The following is a 13,428-nucleotide window of genomic DNA, read 5'->3' as shown; positions in this document are numbered from 1 at the left end:
ACTGTCGGGAAAAGTGTATAGTAGTAATTTATTCCAGCTAACACAATGCGTTATTGATTTGACGTTGTTAAAAATGTCACCATTAACCTTCTCATGGTTGGAACAACTCTGGCACTCCAATCCAACTAACGCTACATGATAGTATTTTGCTGAAAGTGGGTCACAGGGGACTGAGTGCTAACGTACTGTATTATACAGTAATATGGCGTCAACCTGAATTTATTGTTACTCAGAACTCACACACACACAAACACACACACACACACACACACACACACACACACATGGTTAATCATAGCACATGCCCATATTCATCGAACGTAGTAATTTCCATACTTTTTTTGCTGACTGTACAAGAATGCGGTTCAATTTATGGTAATTTCTGCAGTTTCTGTTTTTCCAAGAGTGACAGAGTAGTGAAGGGGTCAAGGAAAGCTATATCTGAGCCTACAATATCGAAAAATGTCTCCAAGCTTTATATTTTCGTCTGGAGATAGCAGCAGCCAAAAGAGTTATCGTACTAAAGAGCTCGATACACGACACATCCAACCAGACCACCACGAAAGGGTATTAAGGCACATGCAGCTGTCGGGGTTGATGTCAGGGCGGCTGGACATCACACAGCCGCCTCACCAGGGCCACATCCACAGTCAATATTTTTTTTACCATTCCTCTCCAGTCACGTATTTCTTATTTTCATGCTACCTTCAGGTGCCTTTATTTGTCTTATGGTAAACTTTCGAAATATTGGTTTAGACTGAACCCTTCTCATTAACCCCTTCCCTATACTGTGCCTTACTTAGACAATATATATATATTTTTTTTCGTAGCCTATGCCACGTAGATCATTGGCAGAAAAAGGCATTATTTCTAGTGCTCTTCATCCTTTTTATAAGATTTTTACATAACTAGCACCATATTCTAGTGTTAATCTGTCATTACAACTCAGAATTCGAGAAGAGATGGCAACTTTAGGCCATGTTAAAGTAAATGCAGATCGTTCGGCACCAGTATAAATAAGTTATATCAAAAGTGCTCAGTGCATGTGTAAGTCTTAATCCAAATCGGCCTTGGCATTCATGTAATAACGCCTTTCCGTGAACACTGACTTTGGCCAGTGACCTTGCCCTTTTATCGGGCTCCACCAGAACTGCATAATTTCTCCCAGACCTACACATAATGTACGTGCCAATATTGATCAATTTTTTATCATCAGCACATTTTATTCAGTTTGGGAGAAAAGTCTAACTGTGAAAGAGTCAATGAAGGCCACTCTAAAGTTGAAGAAGTAAATGCCTGAAAATGCCAAAAATAAGCTAAAAAAAAAAAAAAAAAAAAAAAAAAAAAAAGGCGTCACCAATTTCAAATGGCTTAAAAACACAATAACTAAGCCTTCCCAACTCTTTCTATTTTCGATTGAAAATGGGTTAAACTCATACGTGCTCATGTGCACCTGTCTTTTGCCTACTCTCAGGTTTTGATAACTCACTGTCAAATGATTTAAATCGTCTAGTTTAACCTGCAGTAGAAGACTAGTGGTGTCCTAACCATGAAAGGATTAGTGGTACAAGTTTTAACAAACTCAGGCGGGTATACTGTCTCTCAGCTGAATAAAATCGCCTGTTGTTAGCTGGAACTGAGTACTCGAGTTGTCCCTACAATGACAGGAATAATGTAGTGGTAGTAAAATTAAAAAACCTTTTCCAGAAAGTATGCACATCGCTGAGAAATTACTCAGTGATATTTAGTAATGAATCTTTCCTTTGATCCTTCTGTTTCGCTCTCCACGGCTTTATCCTCAGAGTCAGTTTTCAAGGGATAATAAATGAAACTAATTGAGAACTCCAACGCGCCTCAGTATTCTGGGTTATCTTCTTGTCTATTCGCACACAATCCTCACTTTTCTTTTACATTTCCACAGGCAGACCCGAGTTCGATTTGTGGTAAGGTCAGGTTGGTGAATTCAGTTTGCATCTCACTAACCCTAGTTCAGTCAGCAGTGCAGCTGGAGATCTATTGCGAGCTCTATACAAGGGAAAGATTTGGACAAAGAAAAAAACAATAAGTTGCCCGCCTTCCTTTTAACAGTTTAAGTTTTCAGCATAGGATTGCCAATTTCACAATCTCTCGGTCACACACTAATACCCAAATCCTTAACTATAATATCCTTGCTGCCGTCGGACGAGTTGATCATTAGTAGTCCTTCGTCGTATCATATTTAAATCAATTTTGTCCACATTCTTAATTATGTGTTCCTGATAACACAGACCGTACGCTGGTAGAAGATAATTCTTCATTCTGTGCATAACTTCCTGGGACCTGCGTCAATATATTTTTAAAAATCTGAATATACAGTACAGCTATCTCAATAGCTGATTATTTTTTTTTACATAACAGATGATTGGCGGGTTCATAGCACTACACTCTTGTCTTAATTGGAACTCACTTTATCTTTTCAGTCTGAGGACGTCATTTAATACCATATTCTTACTACTTACCTACAGCATTATTCAGCCTAGGAGAGGTTTTTCGAACTGCAGAGGCTATACAATACGTAGCCTTGTCTAACCCTTTCATGACCCTCCATCTCCCTTAAGGTGAAAATAAATCGACTTATATAAGAACGAAATATTAAGATACACTCGACCTCAGGGATTCATTTGTATTATTTAGCCATTTTCATATTAACACAATAGGAGGAGATTACTTTATACGGACTAACTGAAACCTCTAAAATAACCATGTCATCCCTTCAGTACCAAGACGTCTGAGATCTCTCGACACGAGGGCGTAATTATCATGTTCTTGCTGTTTCTACACGATTATATTAAAATTGGTTAAGGAGAGACTTTTCGAATTTGAGGTGATCGATATACCGTTAACACCTGCAATACCTCGCGTGGTGGGTGGGATCTTCTCCAGCACCGCCATAAAGTGTGAGTGTAGGAAGTTTCTGTCCTTCTTCTGACTGGCGGCGGGTGTTGATTCTGTCAATAGCCATCTCGCCACGAGGGGCTGAAGTGCCACTGTGATAGCCCGGTGTGTGTGTGTGTGTGTGTGTGTGTGTGTGTGTGTGTGTGTGTGTGTGTGTGTGTGTGTGTGTGTGTGTGTGTGTGTGTGTGTGTGCGTGCGCGCGCGCACTGTAGCTGACGGGCATAAGACTATGTCTGTGATAAAGAGTACAGCAAGTTAATATTTTTACGCATGTATTCAATTATTCTTTTCTTTGCGCATGTGAGTGCATTACCATATTATTTTACAGTAGTTATTCTACGTAAGATAGTTTCACATAGTGAGTATATGTGTGAATATGCTTGTAACTGTCCACCCTTCTTCTTACATGAACTTAACACTAGTAACAACCATTATTACAAACCTAATACCAAAACCATAGATACTGTTATTATTTTCCGGACACTGATGCAGCCCTTCCTTCTTTTGTGTCATATATTGAACACTCCACACAGGAGTAAGACACCTGGCTACAGATAGATAGGTAGATCGATAGATAGATAGATAGATAGACAGATAGAACATAGAGATTGGTAGACTGATATATATATATATATAAATATTTTTTTTTTTTTTTATGCGAGGAAGAAGGAACCAAAGGCCATGAGCCCGCAGTAACAGTTCCCTCCAAGAGAAAAACAAAATACAATAGAGAGCCACATACATTTTTTCTCATTATCGGTTCAGTTTGCCTCGATAACATAAAAGGGAATATTATAAGATGTAATAGTTACTCCTTCACGAGGAGAAGGCCATTTCCATTTATTCATTTAAAGAATGACGTCTGGCACTGAAGGGAATATTGAAGGCTTCCTCTGCTCCCTCAAGGTTGAGAAGTCTTTACTAAAGCAAATAAAATCGTCTTTGGGCAGCAGGCATAAAGCAAATGAGATTTTTTTCATGCTGTAAGGATTAAACTGTAGTAGAAGTAGTTGTATCCCTAGGTTCACCTGAAATGTGAAACCCATTTGACTGCAAGATGATGATGCTGAAGTTGTCCTTCTCCTTCAGTCTACCATCCTTCTTTCGGGAGACAGGAAGGGAACTGAGAGACGATTGTATAGCCGGGTAGTGGAGTCACTCATTCATATCGGTGCCACCACGTAAAGGCGTCCCTCTCCACCAATTAAATCGCTATGAAGAAGGTGCTACGAAGTCTTAAATATAACAATGAGAATATAGGCGGTATCACAGGACATTTTCCCCTGCAGCTTTATGCTAGGCAATCTTTCAAGAAGTATTGTCACACGAGCCTTTGCAGTCACAATCACCAAGAATAGTTGCCGGCAGGTCCAAAAAAGTTGCCACCAAGATTTGCTGCCTGGAAATTGTTGCCAGACAACCACTACTGTGACACCGCAGAAGCCATGTCGCCCCTATGAAATCTCTTATGTGCTTGCTATTCGTAGACAGTTTTATTCAGGATAGGCGAAGTTTTTCGAACTGAAGGGGTTAGACATAGCTACCATTAACCCCTTCACTACAAGGTGTTCCTCCTGAACTGAATAAAATCGCCTGTTAGTTGAAAAAAAAATTACAGATGAAGTGTTAGGGATGAAGTGGTTAAGGCATGAAAACATTGCTTGGCAGGGTCAGCACTCTTCTTAAATTTCTTCGTTTTTTTTCTCTTGCCCCCAAACTTGACCACGAAGGCTTCAATGGAAAATAAGCTAACAAATCTCACTACAGTTATTCAGTAAGTGTTATTCAAATGAACACCTTAATCATTAGCTTAGGTGGTACGTCGTTACCTGTCTGAAAACTGTGTAATAAAGGTAAACATCACTGCAGGAAAGAACTATGTCTTAAATCAACAGTATAATATTCTTCTATATATGAGTGAAATGATGCACTACATATTATTCACTTTACTCTCCATGTCGGGAATTTCAGCCAGATACTGTAGTGTCCATTATGTTAAACACTCTGGCTAATAAGTTTTTGCTTTGTTTGTTTTCAGACCGTTGAGGGAGCACCAAACATTGTGACATATGCTACAGGGAAGTGATACACTTCACTTAGGAAAGATAACATTCGCACAAACCTACCATCACTCACAGGATATAAAAGTTGTGAAGTAAGTTACTCTGTTTTAGATATTCCATTTTGCTCAAAATAAGCATTCTTGTGTTTGCCACGGTAGTGAAACTCAAAGCTCATAAGATTTTTCAAGATACTCTTATGTTTTTCAGGATAGTATAAGTCACACCTCATTATATTTTCAAGGTAGATGTGTAAGACATTCTAATGAGCTGGGATAACAAGTTCCAGCACTGTAACAGTGATAAGTGTTCCTACGAGCTAAATTACCACTACAGACAGGACACCCTCATACAAAGCTCTCACTAGGGCGACGTGTGCAGGGTGTGGAGAGGGTGTGGAAGCGAGAATCCTCCCTGGGGTCGTGTGCTGGAGGCGGCGGCCTAGGGGGACACTGACCCCATGAGGGTCCCCGGGAACGGCCGAGGGATCCGTACATCATACCCATCATAGGCCCCCCGCCCCCAGCCCCACCCACGCCCCCACCCAGGCTGCATGCAGGCGTAGGCAGCAGGCCGGTTGTGGCGCTACAGGCGGAAGCAGATGAGGACAAGAGCATGGCGGACTCAGTGGAGTAACCGAGCACACACTGAAACACAAGAGTGGGTAAAGAATTAAAACATTACAGCACCTATAGAAAGGTAGAAATTATATTCATTAGCTGAAATTCATATACAGCAAACAAACGTTTACTCTTTGGGTTTTCATTCCAATATCAAAGGATATGGATACATGGAAAAGCATATGTAGTTACAGACAGCTAGACAGACAGACAGACAGATAGATAGACAGATAGATAGAATACACGAGAGGACATTGGTTTCTCCAAAGAAAGTCTTTCATCCTCTTTTTGGCTTTGCCATAAATCGCTAATATTAGGATCGTTCAGCTTCCTATATTCTACTAATATTAGACCTCTAGTTTTTAATCATAGCTAGAAAGCAAAATGGAACAGTTTCCATATTTTGTTTGTTTGTTTGTTTAAAGCACGCTCCATAAATGGTCCATAGCATAATTTCCTTGGGGATTTGTTAATATATTTTTTTGCTTGACCCTGATGCTGCGGACAAAGTTCGCATTACATTCGGACAAATAGATACGAACGTAAAATTATAGGATTAGATGTACAGAAGGAATGTACGAGTCTGTATATAAGGTCTTGTCATTGTCCTCTGTGTCATATTCACGACTCATCTGCCACGATGCTGGTACGCGGTTGGCTTGTATAGAAAAATATTTAATTCACACTCTAAATGGTCCTAATGTTTTGGTTTTGGAACTTGATGATAAACGTTGCCTTTTTTATGCTTCACACAAAGTTCGCACGGCAAACAGACAAAGAAGCAGACAGAAACGGAAACATACGATTACAGAATGAAAGTATTTATGTATGGAATGTCTAGTCCTGCACCATGTATCATAATTACGACTCTTCTGACATGCCGCAGATACCCAGTCAATTTCTCCGGAGAAATTTCTGACCTACAGCACACTCCAAGACCCCTTAGCAACTTTTATAACTTGGAGTTTCTTTATGACTCTTGTCGTTCGTTTGTGATGTACAGTCGCCAAACTTTCCACCTGGGCCAATCAGCCGCGAGAGGTGGGTAACGGGTGCTGGCAACAGTGTATCTGTTCGTGTGTACATATTCGACGAAAGTTCGGATCATCAACTCTCCTCGTTCATAGTGAACCTCCGTCAGAGTTCATTCCATAGATGGCTGGGTGAGGAGTTGGTGGGGAGAAAAAATGTCTCAGGAGTAAGGCGGCTCTCCCATCAGCTCAGCCAGTTGCATGAAACTGGTCGCACGGAAAATTTTTGTGTGCCACAAGTCACGTTGACCAAGGTCAAATAAATATGGCTATATTAATTTTATAATAAGGTTATATATATAATATTATAATATAAATAAATACTATTCTATATAACAGAATAATATATATTATATTATATTTACTTGGCCTTGGTCCGTGCAACCCGTGGCACGCAAAAATTTCATGCGACCTATTTCCTGCAACTGGTAGCGCCGATGGGAGAGCTGTTTTAGCGGAGGGATTGGCATAGCGAAGGCCAGGGAAGGCGCCGGACGGGGGGTGCGGGGGTTACATTATTCATACCGCCAGTGATAATAGTTGCCGAACTAGTTTCCGAGATCCATTAGCATTCTGCTAAATATTTGCATTCTTAACAATACTAAACATTGTATCATCTATGTTGTATTTACATTGTTACCATAACATGTTAATGCACTAAATACTGGAATCGCTCAACGTCTTTCTCTTACTCTCTCCTTGTATCAGAAATTCCATTTCACAGGGTTACCACCTGATACCACTATCAGTACAGGTTGAAGAGGAATGCATTTACCCAACATCTACTTCCATTTACAAGTAAGATTACCTGCCATATTCACATCATGAACAACACCGACCAATAAACATTAGGATGATGTTCAGACACTGTTAACCGTTGCTTATTTCCTCGTTGTTAGTACTTCAGGTAGATGTTTTTATATGTTCTATGGTGCACCACCAAGAGGTATGTTAAAATACTGTCACTTCAACAGGCGAAGAGTTTATGCATACTGCTGTCGAATATGGCTATTATATCAGCTATGTTAATGACTTACTGTATCATATTTCATATGACTATGGTCATAACAGCACACCTCTATAGTCCATTCATCTAACGAATGACTGAATTATACATTACAAAGAAAATTGATATACATTACAAGGAAAATTGATTGTGAGTGGTGCCGCTTATGTGTGAGGTCACACATTACACGTTCATCGATTCTTCACCAAACAACATTATCTCACATTATAGCATGATGACACCACCTCTCCATCACAGTATGCACAAGCTTCCAGTCATTTTAAGAACAATTGCTATTGATTCATGAATTGTTGGGACATTAATATAACCACTGCCAGTGATAATACTTATGTGACTGGCAAATGCAACATATCAAACATGAAATTATCATTACAGACAGGAACACTGATTTTTTTTTTTTATCCCACAAACCTAGACTCGAGGCAGTATTCTGCCTCAACGAACGAGTTTCAACCTCCAACATCTACAGTTCCTCTCTCTCCTACTTAGTTTAAATTAATATCCGCCCAAAGAGTAATCCTGTAACAATTTATGACCTAAATTACCTAATCATGTCTCGGATCAAGAATGGTACAGTATTTCAATACGTTTAATCGAGACCGGCCCAGGACTGGCGAAATGCAAAACTAACAGACGCCGGTATCTATTTTTCTGCCATAAGGGCCGGTCACACGCCGGTTCTTCCTCCCAATATTCAGCAGACAATTTTTAGCCATAGGTTTATCACGTAATAATGAAAAAGAACACGTTTATTAATATGTAATAAATGTAAAGTTGCAGTCTTTTAGGTTATTTTACTTATTGTTTTCAATACTCGCATTATCCAATACTCTCATGAAGTTCCTTTGAAATTCTATTGGCTAAAAACTGTGCTGAATATTGGGATGAAGTCTGACGGAGGTTCACCATGGACGAAGAGAGTTGATGATCTGAACTTTCGTTGAGCGTGTACACACGAACAAACAGATACACTGTTGCCAGCACCCGTTACCCACCTCTCGTGGCTGGGTGGCCCAGGTGGAAAGTTTGGCGACTGTACCTCATAACGACTAATCCTGTACGAAGCAGGTACGCGATCGACTTTTACGAAAAGGTTTTGGCCTACAGCACACTCCTAATGGTCGTTAACAGTATTTGCTCTGGAGTTTGTAGATATTTCATGTTTGTGCGTGATGCTTGCAATACAGACAGACAGACAAATATGAACTTATGAACGTGAATCAGATGTCAACTTAACTATGTGCATGCATCTCAGTTAATTCTACTAATAGTGTCCCTTTACCGTGAGTATGGCTTAAAGTTCTGCTGACCAGTGTGGCAAGAAATTTGTGTATGCTCCACGCAAGTCCTTCCAACACGTACGACTAAAGGCAGACCTGCGTTAGCACCATCTCGTCCCGCCTTCACAAAAGTCGCCTTCACCTTTATCATTCTAGGCAGACAGCAAAATCGATCGCCACTGACGTGCTTAGTACCACCATTACTTGGAAACTGATTTTTCATGGGAAGCCTACCTTGAGCTGCGTTAGGAAGCGATTTACAATATATGTGCAGTATATACGGGCATAATAGTATAACCACATTCTTGGCTTCCTTTATGATGAAACTTCTGGCGAACTTTTTTTAGTAGACACACACACACGCATATATATATATATATATATATATATATATATATATATATATATATATATATATATATATATATATATATATATATCGGCATAAGAAAACCTGTAATTCCTAGCAGTAATCAATATTCACTTACATGTCGAAATGTATACTTCCAGTTATTTACTTCATACTACAGAATAGCAATGAGCGTCTTGTGTGTGGCTGGGAGAAATAAATTTTTCGCTCTTCTCATCAGTATTGTTTTATTTTGTAGCTCTTGAATTGACTTATTCTCCTATAGCTTAGGACTGAAAGGCTGATCTTGGAATAAAGGAGTGGTTTTTAGAAATAAAAAAGATAAAGTTGTGTGGATTATTGTGAATCATAATGCTGTGTAAAGTGCGTTCCTCCCTGTGAGTATTGTGTCGCTCACCGAGTGAAAGTTATGTGATACATGAGGAAATGCAGATCATAAGCGAGAAAAGGTGAACGGTGCTGCTACACAGAATTAATGTTTCTTAACGTTTCTTTTCCAACAGTCAAAGGTAGAGGTAACGATTTAATAAATCACATTTTTCTCTTCTTAATTCTCCTTGGCTTCTCCCGGAGGGATGGAATACTAATCACATGACTAAGACAGAATCTGACATATTAGCCCTTGTCACTTGCGCCCGCCACACAGCATTGACTTCTACTGAAAAAAAAAAAAGTCTAAAGTGTAACCGGGCCACACAAGTGTTTCAATAGTGAATGTTAAGATTTGAACAATTATGAACTTATAACATTTGCCTAAACGCTCACGATCTTTAAATACTCCAAATTATGATCTCTTATAGAAATACTTATTTTTGCTTGATAGTAATCATGTACTGTTTTATATAAACACAGTGTGAAAGCATAATAGCAATACACCTTAAGCAGAGTTCTGTTGGTGTTGTCACACGTCTCTCTCTCTCTCTCTCTCTCTCTCTCTCTCTCTCTTTAACTAGGCAACAGCGGCAAGGGGTGAGCATGTGCCCGAAAAAATAAAAATGGTTTAGCGTCCGGGTTAGTTATATTCTGTAGTTCTCACCAACGCAACACTGATGGTAATATGTGTTGACAACTATTTGGCGATGATGTTCCGAAAAATTAGAAGCGCATGCTAGTCTGATTAAAGGTAAACACATAGCCGGCATGAGAAATGTATTTCCATCAGCAATATGACTAATGAGGCAGTCCCCTCTGCCCAGGTTGCAATGGTGCACAGAGATAGGGAAGCACAAAGCACACATGACGAAGACACTGCTTCTCTACACACAAATCCACTGCTGACACTGCTGCCGGTATGGTGTCCTCACTAGCAGACATCGTGTTATCATGGCACGTGGCTTTTATGGAGTGTGCAATAATAACATTTATTTCTAATAATGTTAGCAACTTCTAGCCGGACTGGTACTAACAAAGCAATATTGGTGCATTCCTGTGTTCAAGTATATTGCTGATCGTACTGACGGTTGTTGTCCATATTGTTTGCGTTGTTTCTAACAATGCTGCGTTGGTTAGGACACAACTTCAGTCAGCTATGTTCGCACAGTCGTCTCACTGGCTTGCTTTTATTGAATTAACAGCCGAAATCGTGGTTAGGGGGACTCCTCTGTTGCATAAAGGACTGTATTCTTCCCATGGTATATCTGTAGATATAAGTTAGCAATATCCTTCCACGTGGACTGCTAGCAGATAGAGCCATGCATTTTCCAAAGTCGTCACTTGAGCATTCGAATCGAAACGTCTGTATTAATATCTGCCAAGAGTATCTCACTCATTAGCGAGCGTATTTTTTGCAACAATAAGGTGGACTTTATGAGAGAGGAAATTTCAATGCATTATCCTGTTTCTCATCGCAGACGAAATAGAACAACACTTACAATCAACAATCAATTATTCTAGTTTCCCGACAATTGCTTCCCCAGTTGACTGAACCGCAAGTAGGTCTGGATATATAAATCATACAAAACATAGATGGAAAGGTGGGAGCACAACTGGGTGAAAGGATAAGGTTTTGAAGTAGTGGATTATGTGAGGGGGTAGCAAGTTACAGGTGAAACATTCATCAAGAGAGAAGAGATGAAAGTATTTAAGCACACACACACATACACACACACACACACACACACACACACACACACACACACGTACAATTGCTCAGACTGTCCATGAACACCCACTTACCCGATTGCTGGTGCAGGAACTGTTTAGGGATTCTGAAGTTTTCGACTCTAAGCGGGCGTACTCGAGTGGGAAGCCTGTGGGAGAGAATAGACCATCATATGAAAATTTTCTGTTCATTAAATCGAAGGACATAGAAGGAAAATATGTGAAATATGCTTCTCAATAAATACAGCTGAGGTGAATAACTGAGATTACTGAAAGAGACAGCATGAAAGCCGAGGTAAGGGGTTCTCGTATGATAGGTTGAAAGGGGTTGCCAGCAGAAAAATAGTCAACAAGACGATGTTTCATTAAAAAGTAAAGCAAAATGTTGTCTTAGTTCTTGTATGCGTGTAAGTTGCTTTTTAAGGGACAAATAAACGTCAAAAACTAAGCAGAATCTACTAGAGACAACAACAAACGATAAATCACGATTCTTTCACTTCGAGATACATGAACACACTACCAGTATATACATTGCAAAACTGTGAGTCAAAGAGAGATGGAAATGGCAAAATGAGAAAGTTCGAGCAGTCCACCTGTGTTAATGAATGGGCAAGAGTACCGCTTTGCTTTTGGATAAAGATATGGGCGACAACAGGGACCATTCAGTGAGTGCAACATATGAGTCCAGTAATTCATGTAAGGGTCGAACATTAAATATGCCCTGTGACCTTGCCCCTCGACTGATTACCCTGAAAACTGAATCACCTGACTCTTGTCTAATGCTTAACTCTTCTGCAAGTTTGGTCCATATTAGATTTTAAACATCTGAGTTGACCTAGCCCTTTGTCCTTGACTTTTGCCCACTCGCTTCCCAAAAGTGGACATAAATATGGAGATAAAGTGTTTAGCTTGGTGAATTGTGTGTGCCCAGCATTATTATTGTAGAAAGGTAACTAACAGAGAGTTCAAGGATGTAGTGACCACTGAAAAAGGCGATAGGTAAGATAGACAGATAGTTATATATATATATATATATATATATATATATATATATATATATATATATATATATATATATATAGATATATATATATATATTTTCAAGAGAGAGAGAGTGAATTTTATGAAAGGAAACACACACACACACACACACACACACACACACACACACACACAGAAAAGAGCACTTCGTCTACCTACTAAACTCAGTCTATGAGGAACAGATTTTGCAAGATACGAGAGTGATATTCATTTCTAGACAGATACGAGAAACACAGTCACTGAGCTGTGTATTGCTGTAAATAGTTAGTTATGTAGAAGGCTAGGAAGGTGAAAGATGGAATATTTGTTTTTTGGAGTCACTAATGAAAGTTTTTTTTATCAGACTTTATCTCTCAAATATGCTGCTCAGCACACAACTGCTTCATTACCCTTCATCTGACTGAGATATTTTATTACATAGTCCTATTAGCTTTTACCTTCTTTCTAAACTTGAAAAGAAAATCTTGATTCATAAAACACTCTGGTTCATTTATTGGTGTTATATATGTAAGTCAGTACTGCTACAGTGTATATTGTAAAGGAAATGTGAAAAACAGCGGTGCAAATCAGACAGAAATAAAAATAAGTACTTATATCCAATTTAGATTTCGAAATCAGTAGTGGAGGATATTAGTGTTGCATCAGAGATCAAAGGTTTAGGTTCTGTTGCGTGTGTGTGTGTGTGTGTGTGTGTGTGTGTGTGTTCAGTCATCCCTGATTACTCGTTCAAAAATTTATCGTTTTCCAAGCTGTTGCTTTCCGGCTGTTTCTTTTTCTTTTTTCTTTTTTTATTTAAATAAAACGCATATATTTAAGAAAGAATACATTATTCCTTATGTTGTGTAAGGTTTTGTTTTATAAAGAGTCAATGAAAGGGCAGGTACAAACGTCTGTGCCATACATAACTTACTGGAGGATGTCTTCAAGCGTTTTTTCCTGTTTGTCAAAATGAAAACGCAGGACAA

The 13,428-nt window shown here is 39.2% G+C and overlaps 1 protein-coding gene across 1 annotated transcript in view; it reads right to left on the bottom strand.

Annotated features, from left to right (window-relative positions):
• Positions 1-5,218: 5,218 nt before the first annotated feature.
• LOC145409229 (uncharacterized) overlaps positions 5,219-13,428 on the bottom strand; it is a 259,152-nt gene continuing 250,942 nt past the window's right edge. Inside the window, exons 16-17 of the mRNA XM_080279712.1 lie at positions 11,498-11,573; positions 5,219-5,641 (exon numbers count right to left, since the gene is read on the bottom strand). Of these exons, the coding sequence (XP_080135838.1) occupies positions 5,342-5,641; positions 11,498-11,573 (376 nt within the window). The 3' untranslated portion in view covers positions 5,219-5,341. The remainder of the gene's footprint in view (positions 5,642-11,497; positions 11,574-13,428) is intronic.

The sequence above is a fragment of the Coenobita brevimanus genome, chromosome 80, assembly GCF_032717465.1.
Source record: "Coenobita brevimanus isolate Jiangsu-jjx chromosome 80, ASM3271746v2, whole genome shotgun sequence".
In the NCBI taxonomy this organism is placed as follows: domain Eukaryota; kingdom Metazoa; phylum Arthropoda; class Malacostraca; order Decapoda; family Coenobitidae; genus Coenobita; species Coenobita brevimanus.
Note: the sequence above shows the minus strand (reverse complement) of the source record. Positions and strands in the feature narration are given on the sequence as shown.